At 37.9% G+C, this 27,745-nt stretch overlaps 2 protein-coding genes across 5 annotated transcripts in view; both read left to right on the top strand.

Annotated features, from left to right (window-relative positions):
• Nucleotides 1-2,146: 2,146 nt before the first annotated feature.
• On the top strand, nucleotides 2,147-19,739 carry LOC127419486 (RBBP8 N-terminal-like protein). Its single transcript, XM_051660906.1, has 15 exons — nucleotides 2,147-2,338; nucleotides 4,979-5,083; nucleotides 9,314-9,356; nucleotides 9,463-9,558; nucleotides 9,644-9,756; nucleotides 10,237-10,312; nucleotides 10,540-10,709; nucleotides 12,954-13,006; nucleotides 13,135-13,205; nucleotides 13,293-13,980; nucleotides 15,317-15,446; nucleotides 15,541-15,575; nucleotides 15,773-15,875; nucleotides 15,987-16,077; nucleotides 16,199-19,739. The coding sequence occupies exons 2-14, from the start codon at nucleotides 5,017-5,019 to the stop codon at nucleotides 16,034-16,036; spliced, it is 1,695 nt and encodes a 564-aa protein (XP_051516866.1). The 5' UTR covers nucleotides 2,147-2,338; nucleotides 4,979-5,016; the 3' UTR covers nucleotides 16,037-16,077; nucleotides 16,199-19,739.
• Nucleotides 19,740-20,147: 408 nt separating this feature from the next.
• Nucleotides 20,148-27,745, top strand: part of LOC127419047 (tyrosine-protein kinase HCK-like) — a 17,569-nt gene continuing 9,971 nt past the window's right edge. The window contains exons 1-4 of one of the 4 annotated variants that reach the window (XM_051660092.1): nucleotides 20,148-20,500; nucleotides 24,167-24,322; nucleotides 26,277-26,316; nucleotides 27,716-27,745. The exon at nucleotides 27,716-27,745 is cut by the window's right edge and continues 67 nt beyond it. In XM_051660092.1, coding sequence (XP_051516052.1) covers nucleotides 24,206-24,322; nucleotides 26,277-26,316; nucleotides 27,716-27,745 — 187 coding nt within the window. In that variant the 5' untranslated portion in view covers nucleotides 20,148-20,500; nucleotides 24,167-24,205. Of the gene's footprint in view, nucleotides 20,501-23,336; nucleotides 23,495-24,166; nucleotides 24,323-26,276; nucleotides 26,317-27,715 lie in introns of those variants that run through there. The other 3 variants (XM_051660091.1, XM_051660094.1, XM_051660095.1) reach the window with 3 other exon arrangements.

Here is a 27,745-nt window from a genome sequence, read left to right as displayed (position 1 = left end):
ATTTTTTGGGACATGAGAAAATGACACTGCAATAGAAAAGAATTTCAGTTATTTAAAATGTAACTTTTAAGCCACAGAAGTATGTAACATTATAAAAAGTCTTTATTCTTTTCAACAAGCCTATTAAAATTGTAATCGGGTGAAACTGAACGATTTAAATACCACAAACTCTTGTATTGGGGTCTTAATGTAACCGAATTGTAGGAATGACCCATTTATTCAGGCGTTCCTGCACGAGATGCTGCTTTACATTGACAAACAGCATGGACAGACACAATAACGTGTTCAGCGCGAAGCCATCCGTGTTAAAATAGCGGATATCTCACACAACTCACGCGAAAGGTGTGTGTTTCAGGTCAATATCTCTCGATTTGTGAAACATTCTCAGCAGTTTGGGTGTGTGACACTAAAATACGGGAGAAATGGCATCGCGTATGGATTTCTTACGGAACACAATTTTTTCCTATTGGCATCTTTTGTTAATTAATTTTACCTGATACTGCTTCAGCATGAGGGTGACTCTCTCTCCACTCACTGTCATAAATTCCCTCAGTCGATGATGGCGGTGACAACGGTTGTCAGGGCGGGGAATGGCAAAATTCAAGTGATAATGCAAAACAAAACAGCATCCAATACAGTTAAAGGGAAACTAACGACAGTAGATTGTGGACTTCTGAAGCAGCAAAACAAGTGGGTATACTGAGGATATATGCAAATATTGATCCTTAGAAGCTATTATATGCAAACAGCCCTGGGGAAAACGTAAGCATACGGTGTATTCGTGCGTATGGCCCCGACTACACTGCTGAGAAGCATTTTAAAAGTATCATAACAGTAGTCCATATGACATGTGCTCCATGTAAATGTCTTGTGAAGTCATATGATAACTTTGTTTAAGGAACAGACCTAAATTTTAATCATTTTATACTAGAAACCTTACTCTTTGCTGTAGCTCTCAAATGTGTTTTTGTGCGATTGAAATATGCACATATTAAAATTTGGTGCATCGTGATACAAGACACACAAGAACCATGGATGTTGGGCATAATTGACATGCAACCTGGCATGACACATCATGACATGCCATATTTGAATTTTCAGAACATGCATGAGATTTGAGAGCTGCAGTGGAGGAGAAGATTATCAGTGCATAACTACTTAAATTTCAGTCTGTTCCTCATACAAAGCTATGTTTTTGAAGACTCATAATATAGTGCACAAATCATATGGACCCTATCACTCACTTTTGCATCAATTCAAACTTTGCATCTAATTCTATTGAACAACATTTCTGAGCAACCTCTGAGACAAGGGTTCTAGTTCCATGGAAAACAGGAAGTAATCATGTTCACATAAACAACAGTGTGCACGATTCTGAGGTTGCATTTTCGCTTTACAATTACATATTTACTCCACTGACGGTTATGTTTAGGGTTGAGGTTTGGGGCTAGAATTAATAAAATATGCATTCCTGTTGACTGTATTACATCATTTATATTTATATTTGTATAAAAATATAACTCACTTTTGGTGCCGCCCTGTGGACATTTCACTCGGAAACTGGAGCTCACACGTGCCCATACATTCAACAACACTTCCAGCTTCGGACACTGGGGCAGTGGTTTGAAATTCGGTAAGCACAGACCGATTTTAGCAGCAGAATTTCAGACATGCTGTTGCTGAATTCACTGTGCGGTCAGTCTGGACGATAGGAGACTTGATCCTCATTCTGATAGATTTGTTTTGCAAGGTACTATGCACCCCAAATACATTTCATTTAGTGAAATTACAACAAAATGCCATGACATGAATAAAGAATTAAAAAGGTCACAAATGTCCCCTGCAAGGCTATTTCTGTTACAAATGAATACAATTAACATATTTCTGTTCCAGCTAAATGCAATCTGTGTAAATGCATCTTTCGTTTCTTTAGATTAAAAGAGCAAATCAAAGCAGAATAAAGCGGCTTTGTGTGTCTACAGGTTCTCTATATCCTTTTGAGGACTTTTTTTTTTTTTTTTGTAGCCAGGCAGGTTCAGTGGGATTTCAGCAGGACCGGTTTATCCGGGGAAGAACTGGTGTTTGTGTGCTGCTGCGAGGAACTGCTCAAACCTGTTTTCCTCATCAGTGGGGAGGAGGAGGAGAGGAGTGCAGGGCGTGTGAAAAACTCCACTTTACGTCTCCTCTCCATTCGTCCTCATTCCATATCTTTTTCCTATCCAATGTGCCTCTCCGAGGGGCTCAGAAGGACCAGGAGACAGACAGCATTGCCTGATTGGCAGGTGGCGTGATTGACATCTCTAGGCTCGGGTGTTCGCTCTCCACAAGGTGGCACAGGGTAAGTGAGGCAAAAGCTTGAGAGTTAAGCTGGAGGCAAGTGGATTGAAGTTCATATTACCTGAACTGATTCTATTGATCAGGTTTACTGTGTGTGTCCAATCATGCTTTGATTTCCCTGTATGAGAGGATGGCTATCATCAGTCATCAATAGCATAAAGCATGATCTTTTGCCAATCTATTTCCAGATGAAACATAATCACTCATCATTCAAGCTTCTTCAGATGGGTGGGGTGACATATGATTTGTTTTTCTTTTTTTATTCAGTCATCTGCCTTTTTCTTTTCATGGTGTTGTATTTTATTCTACAACTGTTTGTTTAAGTGTATTGCTTCTTCTGTTGCTCTATTTCATATTAATGGGAATATTGAAAATATTCATTTCATAATCTGCAAAGCATTTTGGATAAATGAGAATGAGTGTTCAGACTAAAAAGAACTCACTTTCAATCAGTTTTGTATACTTCACAATCAGTATGTGCATAGACCCCACAGAGTATTAAATCAAGACTTTATCATGTAAAACACTGCTCATTATGAATTTAGAGTACAAACAAACATCAACTGCCAGCTGAAAAACCCACTAACAAAATCGTAGGCAGTAACTGCACAATGTCTGACCTAATCCACCAATCCGATGTTTTTCTGAAGCATGCTTTCTCGTGTAAATTCATATTATTATTCTGCCCCAGGTCTGCTCAAAGACAGCTATCTATCTTTCCAACAGTCTAATTGGCTGATTTTTCATGTGTTGCATCAATTTAAGTGTGGTATGTCCATTATGTCTCTGATTGAATCACTGATGCACTAGAATACTATGTCTGACCTTTGACCCCAAATGTAAAGGTCACTAAAAGTCAGTTACGAACTTACTTGCACCTGTTTGTATGGTAAATCAAGTAAATTTGATCAGTAAAATAAATCTAAAGAGTTTCAAATCTCATGCAGCCCTAAGTGTGTGTGTGTGTGTGTGTGTGTGTGTGTGTGTGTGGGCAGGTTTAAGTGGTTTACGAGGACTTTTTTTAGGTTACAAACTGGTAATTACAAGGGTATTATGCTAAAAATGTGGTTTATGAGGACATTTCTAGTGTCCCTATAATTCAAATCACTTAAAAAACATACTAAACAATGTTATTCTGAAAATGTAAAAATGCAGAAAGTGTTTTGTGTGGATTAGGTTTAGGGGTAGTGTTAGCGTTAGGGGATAGAATCTATAGTTCGTACAGTACAAAAATCATTATGTCTATGGAGAGTCCTCATAACGATAGCTGCACCAACATGTGTGTGTGTGTGTGTGTGTGTGTGTGTGTGTGTGTGCGTACAGTAAATGTGTGTGAAAAGTTAAGTTTGCAGTTCTTTGAGACAGGTTCCCTCTTGCTCCCGCTGCTGTAACGTTCAGGACTGTTAGCTAACATATCCCGACATGCAGAGAGAGAGGAGCAGGCGAAAATCACACAGATAAAAATGCAAAACTATTGCATGGGGGGGATAACCACACCCTCTCAGGTGCCCTTAGTAGCAAGCTGTATCTCACTTAGAATTCATATAGACAGGATTGAACTCTAATGCCTGAAAAGTTAATTATTAAGAATTCATATGTTTCAGAATTGCATCAAAATTACATAAACGTTCTTCTCTGAATGTGTATCTGTGTGCCATCAACTTTAAGATATACTGTATACTGCCATGCAAAGGAAAAAAGTAGCTACATATTTAGTAAACAATTATTTATGACTTAGACTATGATCTGTCCTGTGCCAACCATGCTTAGATTCTGAAAAAACTTGCTGTAATATCCAAACTAAAACCAAATAACTTAGAGGACATTTTTCTCCATTTCAGTGTTGGTGTTGTTACTGTGTTTGCAGTTCTAGGACAGTATAGTTATGTAGTGCTATGAGGAAATGTTTGTATCTTGAAAAATTTAATTGGCACATGAAACCGGTCAGTTTCACTTAGATTGAAAAAGATTGACAAGTCTCTGTACTGACTGTTGTGTGATATTGGACAGTTGCCATGAATTATAGCCAGGTTTCATGGCATAACATCTGGTAAAACTGGATCACTGTGATCAGGTCATTATTTCAGCACTCGAGAGTATTAGTTTGGGTTTCAGCAGTCTGGTGAAAATTTGAAAGAGTTTCAGGTCTTTACAATCACTTATGAGGCAAAGGTGTGGATGTTTGCAGATAACACAGGTCACGGAAGATAAGGTGTAATGCCATGTTAAGAAATTGAAGCCCCTTGCGAGATTGTCTGTCCTGCTTGCTGCCACTGAAAGCAAAAACATGGGTCATTAATAAGCTTCCTTACCCTATTTGTTTGTTTGTTTTAAGTACTTGCACACAGACATGCTGTGAAATTTCTGTCTCTCCACATTTCTCACTCTTTCACACTCTTATACACATGCATACTCAAATAAATTAGGCCTGAGGTGCTCACTCTGTAGAACCAGTTTGGCAAGGCTAGGTTTTTATATTGTTGTTATATATGAGCTCAGAATTTCAAGCTCATATTTTTGCAGGTTAAGCATATAAGCAACAACACAGTGTGAACTCCCTAATCATGCTTTGATTGATTTAATCTACATCCACATCTTCCTTTGTTTTTCCTTTCAAACCCTCTCTTTCTACTTGCTTTAGGTAGGTGAATCAAGTGGCAGGTGTTCAGGAGCACCAGTATGGCTGTGGAGAGCTTCTCAGAGCTTATGCAGAAACTGCAGGAGGTACATGAGCATGAACTAGAAGGTAACACAGCATGTGAGATGCATGCTTATACTATTTGTGTGACCTAATCATTCATTATTTGTCCTGAATGTGTTGGCTGTGACTCCACCAAGGCACATGTGACTCTATCTGTAGTTCTAGACCTTTCTGTCAATAAGAAGAATACAGTATAATGTGTGTGTGTGTGCGTGTGTGTGTGTGAATGCAATTAAAGGGATAGTTCACCCAAAAATGTTCTCATCATTTACTCACCCTCATGCCATCCCAGATGTGTATGACTTTCTTCCTTCTGCAGAACACAAACAAAAATTTTAAGAAGAATATTTCAACACTGTAGGTCCATACAATGCAAGTGAAAGGGTGCCAAAATTTTGACGCTCCAAAAAGGACATAAAGGCAGCATAAAAGTAATCCATACGACTACAGTGTTTTAATCAATATCTTTGAAGCGATATGATAGTTGTGGGTGATAAACAGGTCAATATTTAAGTCCTTTTTGCTAGATATTCTTCTGCCTGCCCAGTAGAGGGCGATATGTATGAAGAATGTGAGTCGCCAAAAACACAAGAAGAATGTGAATGTGAATGTTAAAGTGGAGAATGAGTAATCAGGGAGGAGAATTTATAGTAAAATGGACTTAAATATTCATCTGTTTCTCACCCACACCTATCATTTCACTTCTGAAGACACTAATTTAATCACTGGAGTCTTATTGATTACTTTTATGCTGACTTATGTAACTTTTGGGGCGTCAAAATTTTGACACCCATTCACTTGCATTGTATGGACCTACAGAGCTGAAATATTCTTCTAAAAATCTTCATTTGTTTTCTGCAGAAGAAAGAAAGTCATACACATCTGGGATGACATGAGGGTGAGTAAATGATGAGAGAATTTCCATTTTTTGGGTGAACCTTTAAGTTCTGTTATACTAGTATTACACATCAAGAGACAATTGTGTGTCTCTGTTTAGAGTAGCATACAGTACATCCAGAAAGTATTCACAGCGCTTCACTTTTACCACATTTTGTTATGTTACAGTCTTATTCCAAAATGGATTAAATTCATTATTTTCCTCAATTCTACAAACAATACCCCATAATGACAACGTGAAAGAAGTTTGTTTGAAATCTTTGCAAATTTATTAAAAATAAAAAACGAGAAAAAAATAAAAATAAAATAAATAAATAAATAAATAAATCACATGTACATAAGTATTCACAGCCTTTGCTCAATACTTTGTTGAAGCACCTTTGGCACCAATTACAGCCTCAAGTCTTTTTGAGTATGATGCTACAAGCTTGGCACACCTATTTTTGGGCAGTTTCTCCCATTCTTCTTTGCAGGACCTCTCAAGCTCCATCAGTTTGGATGGGGAGCGTCGGTGCACAGCCATTTTCAGATCTCTCCAGAGATGTTCAATCGGGTTCAAGTCTGGGCTCTGGCTGGGCCGCTCAAGGACATTCATAGAGTTGTCCCGGAGCCACTCCTTTGTTATCTTGGCTGCGTGCTTAGGGTCGTTGTCCTGTTGGAAGATGAACCTTCGCCCCAGTCTGAGGTCCAGAGTGCTCTGGAGCAGGTTTTCATCAAGGATGTCTCTGTATATTGCTGCATTCATCTTTCCCTCTATCCTGACTACTCTCCCAGTTCCTGCCGCTGAAAAACATCCCCACAGCATGATGCTGCTACAACCATGCTTCAACGTAGGGATGGTCTTGGCCAGGTGATGAGCGGTGCCTGGTTTCCTCCAGACATGACGCTTGCCATTCAGGCCAAAGTGTTCAATCTTTGTTTCTCATGGTCTGAGAGTCCTTCAGGTGTCTTTTGGCAAACTCCAGGCGGGCTGTCATGTGCCTTTTACTGAGGAGTGGCTTCCGTCTGGCCACTCTACCATACAGGCCTGATTGGTGGAGTGCTGCAGAGATGGTTGTTCTTCTGGAAGATTCTCCTCTCTCCACAGAGAAATGCTGGAGCTCTTTCAGAGTGACCATCGGGTTCTTGGTCACCTCCCTGACTAAGGCCCTTCTTCCCCGAGTCACTCAGTTTGGCCAGGCAGCCAGCTCTAGGAAGAGTCCTGGTGGTTGCAAACTTCTTCCATTTACGGATGATGGAGGCCACTGTGCTCATTGGGACCTTCAATGCTGCAGAAATTTTTCCGTACCCTTCCACAGATCTGTGCCTCAATACAATCCTGTCTCGGAGGTCTACAGACAATTCCTTGGACTTCATGGCTTGGTTTGTGCTCTGACATGCACTGTTAACTGTGGGACCTTATATAGACAGGTGTGTGCCTTTCCAAATCATGTCCAATCAACTGAATTTACCACAGGTGGACTCCAATCAAGTTGTAGAAACATCTCAAGGATGATCAGTGGAAACAGGATGCACCTGAGCTCAATTTTGAGTGTCATGGCAAAGGCTGTGAATACTTATGTACATGTGATTTTTTAATAAATTTGCAAAGATTTCAAACAAACTACTTTCACGTTGTCATTATGGGGTATTGTTTGAAGAATTTTGAGGAAAATAATGAATTTAATCCATTTTGGAATAAGGCTGTAAAATAACAAAATGTGGAAAAAGTGAAGCGCCGTGAATACTTTCCAGATGCACTGTATCTAAGGCCTTGTTGTCTTAAAGGAATTTCCAGGATAAAATATAAGTTAAGCTGCATGGATAGCACCAGTGACAGTTTTTTAAAAACAAACAAACCCCATGTTTACAGTACTGACCTCACAATGGAAAAGGGGGTGTAAGGCATTGCTCTGAAAAAACATTAAAATATACAATTGTAACAGTTCAAGAATGGGCAAGGAGGAGGCGGGAACCAGCTGAACTGTAAACAAAGTTTAATGTCAAAACTCAAACTTAAAACAAACAAAAACACAGACACACATGCAACATAGAGACATTTCTCTATTTACATAGAGAAAAATCCATAGATATAACATCTGTAATACATAACCAAAAGTTCCTCCACCTAGAACAGCATAGTCCAGGAGTCGGCACTCTGCAACTTTTATGGCATGAAGTGTCATTTTAAAATTTCCTTGTCAATCAATTTGCCAAAACCCTAAATGTGTGCTTGTCTTTTTGCTATTTTCCCGAAATTATGTAGTTTTGAGAGTAACTGTAATTGTGGATTAAGAAGCGTGTATGCTGGGTTGAAAATCTCAAATATCAATTGTTGTTCTGAAAGCAAAATGCAACATTTAAGACAAGAAAATGTAGCATGTCGTTCTCTAAACTGCGCAGTGCGACTGACGCAAAGCAAATGTGTTAGCTTGCGTGACTCACGGAAATGAAGCCCTGTAGTTTGCACGTCTTGTCACATTTTAATAGTTTTTAGCTTGCCATTCAGTTCATAATTAATAAAATACATACTCCAGTCCTCTCTCTCACCGTTCCTCGCATGCAAGTGATTAATGCTACGTTCCATTCAACACGGAATGTCGGATTTTCTAACTTCCTACTGGGAAAAGTGCAATGGAATGGCACTTGAAGTCATAATTCCAACCGAGATTTCGCCGAGATGCAGATGCGTGACGTCATCCAGGAAGATATACAAAATAAGTGATAAACATTCACTTGTATAAAATAATATTGATAAATGAGTCAAAGTACCTACATTACATGATATTAAAGCGTGTTTAACAAACGTTAGCAGAGTAGCAGGTGTTCAAAACATGGTAAATTATACTCTCTTTTGCACAAATGCTAGCATTGGAAATTGTTTATGAATTGGGTTGCTAGCATAGGAGACATCTCTGGTGACAGTCAAACAAACTATGTTCTTAAACTAACGGGAGCGTTGCAGTTTTGTTTCCTTAACTGTCATCTTCCGACCATCTGGCAATGGAATGCCTTTATGGATGGAGATCGGAGATATCAAGTTGGAATATTTCACATCCGACTTGAATGGAACACAGCATAACCCTTCACATGAGCCATAGGCTGCCTACAAAAGCATGATTTAGATGGCTTTACAGCTTAAATAACACACATTTTTGAATGGAAAAATCTTGCCTCACAGACTTCCATTGCAAGTGCATTGCTGTCAATGTGATTTTTGGTTGTTTTTCCCACACTGAGGGACGAGTTCATATTACATTCTGTGGGAATCGACAGCATGTCACATATGCTGAAACCCCATATTTTAAGACATGGTTTTTGGATATGAGATGATTGTTCATCATCTGTGAATGCTTTTACCTTTGTGAATGACTGAGCTGTCTTCATCTCACTCAACAGGGTGGCAGGAGAAAGTACTGGAATTGACCAATAAAAAGAATATGTAAGTTTCAAGGTCATATTGATCTATCCATAGCAGCTAAAGTTGACAACTATTGGCTGGTCATGACATCAATACCATTAATGTTTTCGTATGTGTTCTGTTGCAGTGATACAAAGCGTATGGAAGAACTTTACAACAGGAACCAACAGCTGAGAGAACAACAACGGATGCTCACTGAGAACATCAAACAACTGGAGAACAGGTGTGTGTGTATGTAAATGTGAGCACAATCTCAAAATTAGTCTTTGGTACTGTTGCCCACACTGGATGTGTCTGTCAATCCCCAGGTTGCGAGCTGGCTTGTGCGACAGGTGTACAGTCACTCAGGATGTGGCTAAAAAAAGACAGCAAGAGTATGAAAATTCTCAGCTCCAGAGTTTACAGCATATCTCGCTACTGGGTGAGCTATACATAGACCAGTAATTAATTACATAAATACTGTATTTAAATACAGACCTACCATGGCCACAAAAAGTACAAAATAACAAAGAAAGTGTCATCTGCAAATAAAACACGTTAGATCTTTACTCAGAACTGTTTTTGCTATTACTGTACTTTTAACCAAATCGTTAAAAACCACAGGTGTAGTTCATAACATAAACTCTGGGCATGATCCACTAATGTTTGACATCCAGAAAGTGTCCAAATACTTCATTCTGAACTGTGTCTTTGAATGGAACTTACAGTATATTTGGACTAGTTTTTGTGAAATGTTTTGCTTGAAAAGTGTGCCTGTGCTATCTCTCTTTAAAATCAATCCCACTTGATTTATGCCACTCTTGAAACGCCAACTAGGTCACAGAGGAATATGTGAATATTAATAATAAAATTATTATTATAATTATTATAAATTATATTTCCTGTTTGTGCACTGCTGTAGTGACTGAGATGAGTGCACTAAAGAAAGAAAATGACAGACTGAGAGAGGAGCTGAAGACTCTGAGGGAACGAACCAAGTGAGTGGCATATTCGCTCAACACTCAACACGGCAGTGCCACACTACCAAACACAATCTTGTTTGCACCAAATAGCAGTTTTGGTAAAGTAGCTATTCTCCAATGTGGCTTGTGTTCAGGCTAGATTTGACACACAATGTGTCAGTAGCTATTCTATGAAATATTTCATATTTTGCATATAATAGTCATGCAGATGAATGCATGTACCTTATTTCTTCAACTTTCAGTCGGCAGAATGGTCATTCAGAGGACTCAATCACTCCTGAAGTCAAGTTGTCACTGGATGCTGCAGTATCGACCTCAGGGCCGAAGTCCACCCAGCCACCACCAGGGGACGCCACCGTACCTGCTGCAACTGTCAAGAGTGAGACGGAAAACAGTCCAAATGACAGCCTGGGTGAGTTAGAATGGAGCAGAAATCACAGAATCTTACAACCGATACTACTTTATTCTGTTCATGCATGAGATATTTGTCATTTTATCATATATACAGTACCTGTCAATTTTTTTTTTTATTATTATTATTTGTTTTTATTTTTTTTTTGACACTTTACAATAATAATAAAGTAATGAAATCGATGGAACAACACCAGTGGAAGTATGGATATTATGGTGACAAAAAAAAAAAAAAGTTAAACAACTCCAAACAACCTTACATTTTAGCTTCTTCCCGCCTTCGACTAGATTACAACTCTTCACACTTTCTCTTTCTCACTCTTTTGACTGGTATTGCATGTACTAAGTCGAAGTCAGAAGTTTACACACACTTAGTCATTGAAGTCATTAAAACTAATTTTTTTTAAGCACTCCACAGATTTAATATTAGCAAACTATAGTTTTGGCAAGTCGTTTAGGACATCTACTTTGTGCATGACACAAGTAATTTTTTCAACAATTGTTTACAGACAGATTGTTTTACTTTTAATTGACTACATCACAATTCCAGTGGGTCAGAAGTATACATACACTAGGTTAACTGTGCCTTTAGGCAGCTTGGAAAATTCCAGAAAATGATGTCAAGCCTTTAGACAATTAGCCAGTTAGCTTCTGATAGGAGGTGTACTGAATTGGAGGTGTACCTGTGGATGTATTTTAAGGCCTACCTTCAAATTCAGTGCCTCTTTGCTTGCCATCATGGGAAAATCAAAATAAATCAGCCAAGACCTCAGAAAACAATTATGGACCTCCACAAGTCTGGTTCATCCTTGGGAACAATTTCCAAATGCCTGAAGGTACCACGTTCATCTGTACAAACAATAGTATGCAAGTATAAACACCATGGGACCACACAGCCATCATACCGCTCAGGAAGGAGACGCATTCTGTCTCCTAGAGATGTACATAGTTTGGTGCAAAAAGTGCAAATCAATCCCAGAACAACAGCAAAGAACCTTGTGAAGATGCTGGAGGAAACAAGTAGACAAGTATCTATATTCACTATAAAACGAGTCCTATATCGACATAACCTGAAGGGCTGCTCAGCAAGGAAGAAGCCATTGCTCCAAAACCACCATAAAAAAGCCAGACTACAGTTTGCAAGTGCACATGGGGACAAAGATCTTACTTTTTGGAGAAATGTCCTCTGGTCTGATGAAACAAAATGGCCATAATGACCATCGTTATGTTTGAAGGAAAAAGGGTGAGGCTAGCAAGCCAAAGAACACCACCCCAACTGTGAAGCATGGGGGTGGCAGCATCATGTTGTGGGGGTGCTTAGCTGCAGCAGGGACTGGTGCACTTCACAAAATAGATGGCATCATGAGGAAGGAGAATTATGTGGATATGTTGAAGCAACATCTCAAGCCATCAGCCAGGAAGTTAAAACCCAGTCGCAAATGGGTCTTCCAAATGGACAATGACCCCAAGCATACCTCCAAAGCTGTGGCAAAATGGCTTTAATACAACAAAGTCAAGGTATTGGAGTGGCCATCACAAATCCCTGACCTCAATCCGATAGAAAATTTGTGGGCAGAACTGATAAAGCGTGTGCGAGCAAGGAGGCCTACAAACCTGACTCAGTTACACCAGTTCTGTCTGGAGGAATGGGCCAAAATTCCAGCAGCTTATTGTGAGAAGCTTGTGGAAGGCTACCCAAAATATTTGACTCAAATTAAAAATGTAAAGGCAATGCTACCAAATACAAACAAAGTGTATGTAAACTTTTTACCCACTAGGAATGTGATGAAAGAAATAAAAGCTGAAATAAATAATTCTTTCTAGTATTATTCTGACATTTGACATTCTTAAAATAAAGTAGCAATTCTAACTGACCTAAGACAGGCAACGTTTTCTATGATTAAATGTCAGGACTTGTGAAAAACTGAGTTTAAATGTATTTGGCTAAGGGGTATGTAAACTTCTGTCTTCAAACGTATATATCCATAAGCAGGGCCAGTGATAAGGAGGGACAACTGGACCTTCTGTCCCAGCCCGGACTGGAGGGGGGACCTACAGAAAGGCTATTCCATATTGTAGAGTGCATCTAAATGTGTTCAGTGGGAGATGCCATGCATTGTCCGGAGGGGGGCCCGCTGAATACTTTTTGTACTGGGCCCAAGAATTTCTAATTGCAGCCCTGTCCATAAGCTTGTTTACATCTTGACTAATGAAAACATCTGTTATGTCCTTTTTTTCTTTACAGAGAAAGCCTCTGAGCACAAACTTATAAAAGGCTGGGGCAGAGCAATTTCATTTGTAAGTAATACTTTGTTCTTTTAAGTGTTCATTTTGTTCTTTGCTCTTATAAATTGGCTGTTGAAAAAAAACAACTTCTATTTATTTGTATCTCATTGATTGCTGAATTATGTGTCTTTGTCTCTCAGGAGTCTAATAAGCCCAAATTGTCCATCTCAAGTCCAGGGAGATGGGGCACAGAGCATGGAGCAGAAAGGAGGTGAGACGGGCACTAGTAGATGCATTGACACTGGGAACAGACAAAAGACTGTCTCACATCCTAATCCTTCTACTCATGTGTCCACAGAGCTGCCAGTGTAGACTCGGTGGAGCAAGGGCATTCCCCTTTGTCTTCTCTCCCCTCTCCTTTTAATCTACTGAAGAGCAATCCTATTTTTTCGTCTACCATCTCTGAGGAATGTAGCAACCGCCAACAAATCCACGCCCCTGTTCCCTTCCGGCCACTTCCAATTAAGACTGGTCACCTACCCTGGCCACTCTCAGAATCCACTGATTGGGTAACAGTGTCAGCGCCCAGCTCTGGCGTTAGTACTGGGATGGTAGTCCACCCAAGCCAGACCCAAATTCCAAGCACAAATATTCTGCGATTCCCTAAACTGGTCTCACAAATCAATGGCCTCCAATCTCGTACACATGGCCCCAGCCCCATTAGTCTGCGGGCCTGGTCAGAGCAGCCTCCACGCAGAAGTAGAGAAAAGAGATTGGCAGATGTGGAAGATGTTACAAAGCCGCACCAGTGGAGGGCCTCCACAACGCAGCCAGAGAGGATTTTTGGAGAGAACCTGAGAGAGGACGAAGAGGAGGTACCATTGGACCTGTCAGAGTCAGGATGCTCAAAAAGCAAAGAGAAAGAAAAAACACCATCACAGAGCGATGCATCTTCATCTTCCTCACTACCAGCTCCATTTTCATCGTTGTCTCAGTGCCCGTCCAATCCTCAGAGTGACCTGCAGACAGGAGACAATAATACACAGGTACACAGGATTTCAAATTCACAAATTAGCACCAGAGTTCTTTTCGAGACATACAGCATCATGAAAATACAAAACAGCACTGGCTGCGTCTGAATATGTATACATCCCTACTATATGGTATGCCAATAACAGTATGCCAATTGAGTAGTATTCATAAAAGAGTAGGTAAAAAATATCCGGATGACCTACTATATCCGGCAAGATTCTGAAGTGGGCATCCTCTGGAAACTGTACAATCCCATAATGCAGCCAAATCTGAGGAGACATCATATTCAAAACACTGAATTAAAAAAAAAAAAAAAAAAACTCTGGAGAATAGCGAAATGGGCGGCTCTTTTCAATTGTAAGTTCTATATATATACTAAGAAAGTTGTTTGAGTGGTTAAACAAAACCGTATTAAATTATTTTCAAAAATGTTTGTTACTATACGCTAAATTCGTTTCACAGGACAATTCCAGCATTCCCGGACAAACTACATATGGGAATATATTCATACTACTCAAGTGCATGCCAAAAAAACATACTTTGTTTTTCCCATCCGATAAGTGCATTCTTTATCAAATGCATTATGTACTCTGACAGTAAGCGATTTTGGATGCAGCCACTTTGTTTGTATTTATGGATGTTTTTTCACATCAACATCAAGACTTGAGTTTAAAATTTATATGAATGTATAAGGGAAAGTGTATACTTTAGGTGCTATAACTGGTCACCATTTCTTTTTCACTATTTTAGAGAAATATTCTGACTTTAGTACAAGTTAAGCTTAATTGACAGCAGTTGTGGCATAATGTTGCTTGCATTTAAATTAATGCACTTACATTCATTCTTCTGTTAAAAATTTGTAATATTTAAGCTGTAAAGTTGCGGTGTAATCAGGACTTGAGTCGAGTCTCGAGCTCCGAGCCCTCCAGTATACAGACAGCATGCCAAATACGTTTACCTCCTCTATACAAGATTGCATAAACATTCAAACTACTGAAATGCTGTCAACTGAGCTTAACTTGTATTGAGCCTGGGATATTCCTTTAATCAGTTTTTTGCCTCTGTGTGATAAAGCACAAATATTCTATATAGTCTTTCAAGCAATATGAGGTCTATGTATTAATATGAAGTAAAAACTGCATCCATAATAATTATTAAAAATAATTAAAATAAATAAATAAAAATAAAACATCAAAATGCTATTTAAAATAATTTTAAATGGAGTACAGCATATCACAATGCTGAGACGTCAACTTAACCTTAGTATTTCATGTCAACCATGTATGCGTACGTGTGTATTTACTAGTATGCAAATAATATTGTCTATGATCTTTGGTTTAACTTACACAGGAGGAAGAAGCACAGGAAAAATGTGAGGAGCAAGAAAAGGTAAAAGAAGATGAGACTTCTCCAGCACTTGAAATGCCTGTCAACTCAGAAAATATGAAAATTCCTTCACTGACCATTTCCCTCCAACCAGGTAAAACTTCACACTTATAGGTCTGTTTAAATTTAATTGGGCTATACTACGCTGTTCTTTTAGGATACATATGCATGTCTGTTTTTCCTTCCAGTTGTGGTTATGGAGTCACTTAAACCTAGAGGACAGGTAAAACATCCCTTATGGGGGGATTTTCCCTTTGTGATGGAAATTTAGTACCAAAAGTTAATACTGATATGATTTTAGACATACAGTATCAGTATTAAACTTATGTTTTCATTAAATGACATACAGCTTTTATTAAGATTTCCTGATGTTCTGAGATCAGTTTTAACTTCCGCTTTGCTGTGGTTTACAAATGCTAGACAGTGAAGGTCACTGATCCAGGGACAAGATCAGTGGAGCCTGAGGAGAAGGAGAATAACAACCATGAAACAAGCAGAAAAAGAGCAGGGCAGGATACTGATTGTGAGGGATCATCATTTATTCATACATTATCTTTTTGAATGCATTTGTGTTTTATTTTATACATTTAGTATCATCTGAAATGTACTTTTTTGACTTGTTGTCCTGTCTTAGCACTTTCTCAGCGCTCACTAAAAGAGAAGAAAATAAGGTTAAGCAGATGAACTCAAGGAAACAACCATGCAGAGCCAGATCAAGCATGAAGGTCTCTATTTGTCAGTGTTCTCTTTTTACTTTTTGCTATTTTGGTTGTTAAATTCCTTTATCATAAACACTTTCCATTTTGTATTTATTTATTTTTTTTTCTAAATGTTTCTTTCTATTAGTTTTTACAGGCAATGGATGCAACCAGTATCATGCTGTTACTGTGGTTATTCGGCCGGCCATTTTGTCTTCATCTTCCATCACTAGCCTCTAAATCTCTGGTGTTCGCTTGAGTTAACTGAAACACTTAACCATATCGGCACCTCTGTCAACATAAATGTCATTTAACAAACAGAATGCATACTGCAGTACACCAGAATTAAATTGGATCTAATATTAGTGTGTGCAAGTAAGTTAGTTTCCATTTTTTTTTTTTTTTTTCATACTTGAGAAGAACTTTGGATTACATAGAAGTCTCCATATCTTTAGCTCTGAAATACAAGAAATTTGATCCTTAATTGGGTGGATTTTACACCAATCTTTGTCTATACCAAAACAGGAACCAAATAACTGTTCTTGTCCTTACTGACAAGGGACATCACTGAACAATTAACCAGATAGTCATTCATTTTCACCATTTCACATTCTTCTTCCTTTTTTGTTCATGAAACATTAATAATATAAATACACTTGTGATATTTGACTCTTTTTGTCTTTGTTAATGCTCAGTCCACTGGTTTTGACCATTTTCGTGTCTGTGCTCAGTTTGCGTTCATTCTCTCTTCTGTGTAAGAGCTGTCAAAAGTACAGCTGTCAAAGGTCTATTTTTGTCACTGTCTACGCACTACCGCCTGCTTCTTGTAGATGTGACATGTGAAATGAAAAAACCCTCTGCTTCCCTTTTTTTTTTCTTCTTTCTTTTTTTTTTTTTTTTTAGATGGCAAGCACATATTTTGTAATAGTGAATTTTCCACTTGCAGCAGATGGTTTAAGAGTGTAATAGAAGAAGGGTGAAACTTTGGGGGAAAAACAAGATTCAGTGGCAAGAATAGTATGTGAACCCTTTGCAATTACCTGCATTTACAGTATGTATAAATGTGTCTTGAAATCTGGTTTGATCTTCCTCTAAATTACAATAACGAACAAACACAATCTGTTTTAACTAATAACAAACAAATGTATTGCATTTTTCTTGTACATACTGAATACATCATTTAAATATTCACAGTGTAGGTTGGAAAAAGTATGTGAACCCCTAGGCTAATGACGTCAACAAAAGCTAATTTGAGTCTGGAGTTGGCAAACCTGGCATCCAATTAATGAAACGAGATTGGAGGTGTGGGTTAGAGCTACTTTGACTTATAAAAAGCAGTCAAGCATTTTGAATTTTATTCACAAGAAGCATCTGCTGACAATTATTCAAAAAAAGCATCTGCTGACGTCGACCATGCCTCGCAAAAAAGAGATCTCAGAAGACCTACGATGAAGAGCTGTTGCTTTGCATAAAGCTGGAAAGGGTCAAAAGTTATCTTGAAAAGCTTAGATATTCATTTGTCCACAGTTAGACAAACTGTCTATAAATGGAGACAATTTAGTGCTGTGGCTTCTCTCCCTAGAAGTGGCCGTCCAGCAAAGATAACTCAAAGGGCACACCGCAGAATGCTCAGAGAGATACAAAAGAACCTTAGAGTGACAGCTAAAGACTTGAAGGAATCATTGGAACTGGTTAACATCTCTGTTCATGAGTCTACTATACGGAAAACATTACACAAGCATGGTGTCTATGGCAGGACACCACGTAGGAAGCTGCTGCTTTCCAACAAAAACATTGCTGCACTCCACAACGCTACTGGGAAAATATTTTGTGGACTGATGAATCTAAGGTTGAGTTGTTTGGGAAGAACACGTAGCACTATGTATGGCTTAAAAACAGCACTGCATACTGTACCAACATGAAAACATCATCCCGACGGTGAAGTACAATAGAGGGAGCATCATGATTTGGGGCTACTTTGCTGCTTTGGGGCCTGGACAGCTTGCCATCATTGAAGGAAAAATTCCTTTTCCAAGTTTATCAAGATATCCTACAGGATAATGTCAGGGTGGCTGTGCGCTAGCTGAAGCTGAGTAGAAGTTGGGTGATGCAGCAGGACAATGACCCTAAATATCCAAGTAACTCCACTACAGAATGGCTTCAAAAATTTAAATCCACCTTTTGGTGTGACCCAGTCAGAACCTTAACTCATTAGAGATGCTGTGGAATGACTTCAAGAGAGCCGTTCACAGCAGACATCCTAAGAATGGCTGAGCTGAAGCAGTTCAGTAAGGAAGAATGGTCCAAAATTCTTTCTGAACGTTGTGTAGGTATCATCTGCAGTTACTGGAAATACTTAGTTGAGGCTGTTGCTGCCAAAGGGTTCACTTAGTTTTTCCACAGTACTGTGAATGTTTAAAGGGGAAGTGTTCAATAAAGACATGAAATATTATAATTGATTGTGTGTTGTTAGCACATTTGTGTTTGTCTTTCCTTGTGACTTTGATGAAGATGAGATCACATTTAATGACCAATTCATGCAGGAAACCAGCTAATTCCAAAGGGTTCACATACTTTTTCTTGCCACTGTACTTAAAAATACTAGTTGGTTTTTAGTTCTACACCATTGCTTTGTGGTGATGTTTTTATGGCAAAATTGATGGAGAGATTGTATTGCCTATGACTAAATCGCTTAAATTTGTTGTTACAAAACTGACCAGCCAACTGACACATAATTTAGTGTATTTTGATGGTTTGCCAAGCTTTCCAAAGCACTTTTAAGACAAGATTTGAAATTGTGTTTGTTTTCGAAAATTTGGAACATTATTTTTACATAATAGCAGTACAAAATGGATATATTTTTTAAACCAATGTCCATTGAAATAAACATAAAAAAAACTACCTTACTTAAAGGCTGTATGATGATCATCCTCTGTGTGGTTAAGGAACAGGGTATGTGCAGAACCATGTGAACTCTCTTTAGGATGTGGGAAACAACTACAGTGCTTACAGGAAGAAGGCAAATCCTTTCACCTTGAAAAACAAATCTTAGTTTTTATCCTGGGTCATTGGAAGAATATTCTCGCTGTCACCAGACCACAACACGGAAACTTGATCATAGATTAGCCCCCAGATCAATGTATCAGTTCCTCTATTTTCCCATTTTCTAATATGAATGCTGTACATGTCCATGGTCCACAAACTTGCACATATGTGCAAATGTTACATATACCAAATTGGTAAATTTGATCTATGCACATAATAGCTTGGTTATTTATTATAACTCCAATACTAAGTGTTCAGTTTTCAGAAATATTTGCATGTTTAGACCTATTAGAATGAAGTTGTTGTTTTGCCTTTTGAGCTTCATCAGTTAATATGGATGTTAGACCTGTATTTAGAAGAGACTTACGGGGGACAACTAGATTTATATATTTGCCTGTCTTAATGTTTGTCTCTGTCTCTATCAAAATAATAGGGAGTATAATCCCAGCATCTGGATTAAAGGATCACCCTTTTTCTTTTAAGTCCTTATGTAACTAAGACCCACATAGACCAATCTGTGTTTATGTGCATCTCAATTTCCAATCCAAGACTATGAGCTGTGTCTCTGTCTGTGGTTATGTGCACAGACAACAAGATCTTTTATAACCTAATTCTAATTTGCTCTCAAACAAATATTGTCTAAATCTGCCCTTCTTATCTTCTATTTTCTTGTCTATTTTTTAATGATTTTATTTATTTTTTATTTTATTTATTTTAATAAATAGATATTTTGTAGAATTATAAAATTATATATATATATATAAATTGTTATTATTTTTAAGACCATCTGTGTATATATCTACGTGTAACAGAATTTTAATAATAACTGGATGAAGGTGGTAGGCTACATTACGAGACACTACGTTGACAGAAGAAACGTGACATTGCAAAAGTATTTTAAATAACTTTTTTTTGCTATCCTTACACACACACACACACACACACACACACACACACACACACACACACACACACAAACTCTGTTTCATGTATGAAAACTATTGCGTGAATTGGGGAGGTGCATATTGAAGCGAAATATTCATGACAGATTTCCTCTGACTGGCGTTACATTTTGGCTGTCTCAAGACTTAGTGAACTTTTTTGGGCGTCAAAACCGCAGCATCTTGAGCGTTTGGGGGCTGTTCACACCAAACACGTTTGTGCTACCATCCGCATTGTTTTTCTATGCAAACACGTGCTAGATAGACATTCAAATGGTTAGGCAGTTAACCCGTTTTGAGACACAGCCTTTAACTTCCTCTTGGACAGTAGAACAGCTCAACACTCGCATCACTGTGATGGAGGAGCCGGTGTAAAGCAACTAGAACATTTTCTCCATCTCGGTCAGTTATCGAGATTTTGTGAATACGGAAATATATTTTTCGATTGGATTGCAATTTAACTGGTGAGTTCGCTTAAACTATTTATTCTTCTTGTTTTTTACGTAAAAATATTGCCTGCTGACTTTTAGGCTACCCATTTCATTTAACATGATGAATTGAAAATGTCAACTGAAGCGAAGGTTTTCCTTTGGTCGTTTAAACGTTTTTCTGTAACAGATTAAAAATGGCCTTTGTTGACTGTCACGCTTCTCTTTGTAGTTTGAATTATTTCGAATACTTTCCCTGTATGACTCATTTGGTAAGAGCTGTTAAATTAATGGAATATTCCTGGTTCAATACAGGTTTAGCTCAATCAGCAGCATTTGTGGCATATTATTGATTACCACAAAAAATACTTTTGACTCATCCCTACTTTTCTTAAAATAAATAAATAAATAGATTAGGCACTTACAATGGAAGTGAATGGGGCCAATTTTTCGAGGGTTTAAACGCAGAAATCCGAAGCTTTTAATTTTATAAAAGCACTAACATCAATTCTTCTGTTCAAATGTTTTATTATTTTAGCTGTAAAGTTGTTTAAATCGTCGTTTTACAGTCGTTTTAGGGTTTACAGCATTACATCGTCATGGCAACAAAGTTGTAAACTTGTATAGCTTTACATCGAAAAGTTTCGTAAGGTATTTCACCACACTAAATTCATTTTGGTGTATTGTTTGCATCTTGTGGCTATACTTTTGAAACAATTTTTTGAAAATATTTTAATGTTTACGAATTGGCTCCATTCACTTCCATTGTAAGAGTCTCACTATAACCCAGATTTGTACTTTTTTAAAGAAAAGGAGGGGCAAGTGGAAAGTAATTTTTGTAGTAATCAAAATTATGCTATAAATGCTGTCAATTGAGCTTAACTTGTACTGAGCCCGGAATATTCCTTTAATATTTTATCGAGAGACGTGTTATTCTCTTTCTTCACTTTTCTTCACAGTTCACTTGGATTAATTTCTGTCATGACGCAGTAACTCTGTCAAATCCCGTAAATCTTTCATTTAGAGTTGTCACCTGTGTTTGAGGAACCCACATGTATCTTTGAAATAAAATCTTTAGGTTTAGTTACACCTTATTGTACTTCCATAGCACACTAGAGTTTTACAGAACATAACAATACCAGAGGTCACATTTTAATATTTTTCTTCCTCCTCACAAGGTCCCCTCTCCTTATGTAAATTAAACTTTATGGATGCAAAACCCTCTTTACAGTTATATTTCAAATTTTTATTTTGGCTGTAGTTTTTGCCTAATTGAGCCTGTGTCATGTTCTCACGGTTTAGACATACAGTATATTCAAAAAACAGAGAGGTCAGAGAGTTCTGACTAAGTGGAACTGACACATATTTGCATCTTTGTGGTGAGTCCCATCCTGTTCCTCTGGTAAAAAAAAAGAAAAAAAAAAGGTGGAGGTGGTTCCTCTGAGTTCTGGGGCTTTGTGGGACAAAACAATTTGTGGATGGGATAGGCGACACTGTCGAAAGGCAAATGTGAAAAATCTCCTCCGGGTAAGATCAGTTATCATCAGAGCCTGAGTCGGAAGAAGGAAATGCACTGGAGATCACAGCCGGCATCAAGCAGGTTGAGTGGAAAGGAGACTATATAGAAGGCTAGATAAAGGCTTGAAAATGACCCTGACCTCAAAAAAAAGTCAATTGGTGAGCCTAAAGATGTTTCTAAAATGCATCCGAAATCAACAGCAACACAAAGGTAACACAAGAAGCTCACAACATGGACAATTTAAATGAAAGAGAAAGCAGAACATGGGAGATCAGGCCGAGGGAAATTAGTTCTTCTTTATGCGTTACATAAACATTTCTCAATACAAATTGCTTCTACTGAATGAGACAGTTTTACTTAAAGAGAAGAGCAGGAGTTCTTGAATTACAAGTCAATGTTGAATATGTTGATTAGACACTCCATTAACATTGGCACTATTTTCCTATTTCTATCCTGGTTATCTTCAGTACAAACAGACTGCTCATGTATATATAAAAAAAATTTTTTGGTTGTGGTTTTGTGGGGACATTTATGTGCTGATTAATGGCACATGAGTTAATCATCAAACACCAAAGGAAGCATACACTCCCCATCCCCCCCCCCCCGCCCCGGCGGAATCTATGCCCCTGGCTGTTAGACATAGATTTGACTCTAAAGCAAGTTGAAAGACCTTTATTTACTTCTTAAAGTTGTTGATTTCTGCAGAGAGGCCAAAAAGCTCAGAAATACATTGTTTCCATCCTCTCTGTTTCTCATTCAAAAATAATATAAATAATTGGTTTAACTTAATTCAGTTGTGGACATTGGTTCCACACAATCAAAATGAGTTTCCTTATTATGAAAATAAAATGTAGGCTCTACTCAAATAGTATGGAGCTTTTATTATTCACATAGTCCCAACACAATTGTATTAAATAAACATAGATGGACTGTACACAATGAAATTAAGTTGCAATGAAATGCTAAAGAATTGTGTTGCATTGACATATTTTAAATAAGTTAATTGAGCAAGCGGTAAAAATCACATTCGCCATCCGTTAGAAGTCTGAATCTATTTGAACATTTCATAGCAATGTAATCATCACTTTTTGATGACTAAATTTCAATTGGACTTTACGCATTATATTATTATTATTATTATATAATATATATTATTATATATTATTATACAGTATATAGTGAAATTTCAGCTTCTTCATGTCCTGTTACTCAAAAAAGTGTTAGGATGTTGGTTAGCTGATTTGAATCAGCTTTGAACATTAGGCTTTAACCAACCACAGTTTCCACTGAGCAGCTTCCGTGTGTGCATATATGAGCAAGTTAATGTCAAAACCACAGGCGGGTGAGAAACTAAACTGCAGCCTACTAACGTGGAAGTCAAAGCAGCGAACTGGTTATTTCTACTTTCACTACTGTAATCGGTGAAGTCCATTTGAGTCTGGCTCATTAGATTTAACCATTTTGGATCCTGCGAAATTGTCTTCAGCCCTGAATGGAAATACTTATGTGAGGTATCATCTTACCAATTTTTGCTTTGATTATTAGGTTAAGCTTTCTTGTACTGTACAAAAACGCTGCACTTTTGATAACATTTTTGAATAAAGTTTACATAATATATATTCATTTTTGAATGCAGTTTATGGATCAGTTTGACGTTTATGTTAATTAATTTCTAGATTAAGAACTGCTTAAGCAGAAATTAACCAGGGCTCAGGGCAAAAATGCCACTGAAAATGACAAAAATAGCCCAGATATTTAAAATGTGGTGGCAAAAATGCCCGTGTAGTGAATTTGTCTTTTTATTTTTTTTTTTATGAAAAAAACAACTAAAACAATCTTGAAAATGCTTAGCATGACAAAAACACTCCAACAACTATAAAACTGCATAATCTTTATCATGACAAGAGTGTCATTGCTTCATTAATTAAAACTACTTGTGCATTTGATATGAATTAGATTATAATTAACTGAAGTATTTTACATAAATATACAGCAAACTGTAGGTTTTTATAAGGTTGGAAAATAAATATTTCTGATTCTGGTACTGTATACTGTGCTTACAGCAACAGTCATATCATTGTTAATGGGAACTCGGAGCAGCCCCTGTTTTGCATATTATATTCTATTTTGGAAGGGATGTACTGTTTCTAAATGTACAAGGATGATCTGCATTATCTGTTTAGTAATCAGTGTCCTCTGTGGTGAACTCTTCAGTCTTCACCATGGGTTGTGTGGGATCCAAGCCGGAGCAGGATCCGATTGGCAAGTCAATGGGCACCGATGACAGTCGCAACCTGACAACACATTACGTCAAAGACCCCACGACAGGGAGCAAAGCTGTAAGTAGAAGCTTTATCAGACTTTATACAGTACTTCTGCTTTCTAAGAGACTGAGTTGTGTACACCATATCGAAAACTGGACAACAGCGAAATGCATGACCAACTTAATACTGCTGGATTGTCAAGATATTTGCCATTTCGAATTCTGATTGCAAAAAAACTCTAACCCGATTTTTCTTAACCTGACCCAACAATAGAGCTGATCGGTCTTGCTGTCCATTTGTAGGCCAAACTGGAAGGCTAATTTTCCATGGGTTCCAATAGGTTTTCAGAATATCATTTTTTAATTTATGAATAATATAATGTCTGTGGTGAAAAATATTTTAAAAGACTTACATATTTTTCTGTACAAAATAAATTAGACACAAGTCAAACTTTAAACATAACTTTTAAGCCAATGTGTGCTTTAAAAACGGATGCTTCTAACAACTTGAATGAATTAATGAACATTTATATAGCACTTTTCTGACACTACACTCAAAGCACTTTACACAGTGAACAGGGGACTCTCCTCAACCACCATCAGTGTGCAGCATCCACCTGGATGATGTGACAGCAGCCATAGTGCAACAGTACGCTCACCACTCACCAACTATTGGTGGAGAGGAGAGTTATAGAGCAAATTGATGGATGGGGATTATTAGGAGGCCATGATTGAGAAGGGCCAATGGGGGGAATTTGGCCAGGTCACCTGGATTACACCCCTACTCTTTACGAGAAGTGCCCTGGGATTTTTAATGACCACAGAGTCAGGACCTCAGTTTTTAACGTCTCATCCAAAGGATTGTGCCTTTTTACAGTATAGTGTCCCCGTCACTATACTGGGGCATTAGGACCCACACAGATGGCAGGGTGAGCACCCGCTGCTGGCCTCCCTAATACCTCTTCCAGCAGCAAACTTAGTTTTCCACAGGAGGTCAGAGGTCTTCCATCCAGGTACTGACCAGGCTCAACCCTGGTTAGCTTCAGTGGGCAACCAGTCTTGAGCTACAGGGTGATATGGCTGCTGACAAACTTGCTACCTAAGGACTACAACAGTTGTCTGATTCATCATGCAAATTAACTCCTTGTGGTTGTAGTCCTTATTTAGCAACTTGATAACATATTAATTTTAAAATCACATTTGAGAATATGAACGTCTCTACAAACAGAACAGCTTTTTTTGTTCCAATAGTAAGTGATCTTTGGATATTTACATACAGTATTTACATAGAGTACTGTGTAAACATTTTAGGCACTTGTGAAAAACATTCAAAGTGAGGATTTCTTAAAATAAATATGACATAAATAGTTTTCATTAATCAATTAACATTATACAAAGTCCAGTAAACAGAAAAAGAGCTAAATCAATATTTGGTGTGAACACTTTTGCCTTCAAAACAGCACCAATTCTCCTACTTAAACCTGGACACAGTTTTTCTTGGTTGTTGGCAGATAGGATGTTCCAAGCTTCTTGGAGAATTTGCCACAGTTATTTTATTTATTTAGGCTGTCTTAATTACTTCTGTCTTTTCGTGTAATCCCAGACTGACCCGATGTTCAGTGGGGGGCTCTTTGAGGGCCATGCCATCTGTTGCAGGGCTCCCAGTTCTTCTATTCTATTCTATTCTGTTTGCAAAAGGAATGTTTGGGAGTATAAAATGTATATTTCCTACACTAAAGTAGCAATAACCATCTTAAGACAAATGTTTTTGTGAAGACTTCTGCACAGTACTGTACACACCATTTATCATGTGGTTCTGCATTTGGTTTATAGCTGCTTCTACTTTATTTACACATTGGTTGAGTTTAAAATGTCATTTTAAACTGATATCCTAAACTAAGTTTCCTGGCTGTAACAGATCTGTAACATTTTTCTGATCAAAACAGAGAAGTGAGATGTCTGGTGTCAGGTCATCCTTTAAATAAAGTGCTTGTCTTCAATTCTGCACCTCTTTCTTTTTTGACTTGCAGAACAGAACGAACTCCAACCCACCTAATTCTGCCAACGACAGTGAGTGAAGCTGCACATTTACAAAATCCTCTGCACTCTCTTTGATAGCACGTTCACTTTCAGAATGTTGGATTACTGTAAAATATGAAAGTTCTTAATTTAAAAACATGCACAACTACCAAATCGATTGACCATTATGAGAAAGAGGACGATTTATTTTTTATAACACATTCTAATGTGGTTTTGAACATGTAGGTCAAAATGCACGAATAGCGTCTCATGAGGTTTAGTAGAGTTGCTTATTGTAATCTCTGTTTGCCACATGCACTTTTTCAATTAACTTCAATGTGTTCTGCAGCTTAAGCAAAAATAACAGAAGTTCAAACCTTAAAAACGAAAGTATGTAATTTCCATACACAACTGCAATAATAATGACTGTTTTCAAACAGGCTTCCTGAGCACTCCTATCAGTCTACCATTGGCCCGACAATCAGATAGTCCTGTCCCAAATTCACGCTATTGGTTGGAGTCAATGTTGCTATGTCAGGCTGGTCGGGATTGCAAGCAAATAGAGCAATCTTTTGATAGTGCCACAAAGCAACAATGTTTACAATTTTCTGGGGAATCTACCTACGACTGCTGCCTGGTCTCATGAAATTTATGTGACCATGGCTAAATTATTGCAAACAAAAATTACATTGCACATTTGGCTGCAGTTTCCCAGTGAAATGTCCAGTGGGGGCAAGTGAAATGGTGTTGTAATCAAACAAGGTTTTTAAGGTAAATTTTAGATGGAGGTTGTAATGAGTAAAATATACTCATACCTAACGTAAAACTCTAACCTAAACCTAACCAAAAGTTATCTAAAATCAAATGAGAGGTAAAAGAAAACAGACATCCTTACCCTTAACCAACACCTAAACCTACCGATAGTGTGGTAAAAGCAAATGAGAGGTAAACAAAACAGACATCCTTACCCAGGGCCGGATGCAAGCGAAGCACTTGGCGTCATGGCGCTAACCATAACCCTAACGTGAGTGCGCCATCGTCAAAAGCACTGGTGCGCACGGAAGACAAACACTCGCAAACCACGAGATCATGGCACATAAAACTCAGTTTGCAAAATTTAGTTATTGTATTGTTGATTCTGTTAGACTAGGTTGTACGAATGGCTCACTTATAGTTGTCTCAGAAAATTTTACAAGGTTTGCTCAAAGTATTTTAACATACAAATATTTAACACATCACATTTAAAGACATCTACACTAAAGAAATACACACCACCCTGTTTTACAGCAGGAACTATATAGGTTTATCTAGGCTGGTATTGGTAGAGAGCATGTGTAGTGTTATTATTAACAGTAAATGTGTGACAAATTCATGCTCTGAATTTTTGTGAATGTGTGATCACAGCTCTCACACTAAACTTTCCATTTGAGAGCCTCTCTGTTGCCCTTAGGTTCAGATAACATTGCCATCGCTCTGTATG

The sequence above is a fragment of the Myxocyprinus asiaticus genome, chromosome 28 (genome assembly GCF_019703515.2).
Source record: "Myxocyprinus asiaticus isolate MX2 ecotype Aquarium Trade chromosome 28, UBuf_Myxa_2, whole genome shotgun sequence".
NCBI classification, from domain to species: Eukaryota; Metazoa; Chordata; class Actinopteri; order Cypriniformes; family Catostomidae; genus Myxocyprinus; species Myxocyprinus asiaticus.
The sequence above is the reverse complement of the archived record's forward strand: the minus strand, read 5'-3'. Positions and strand labels throughout refer to the sequence as shown.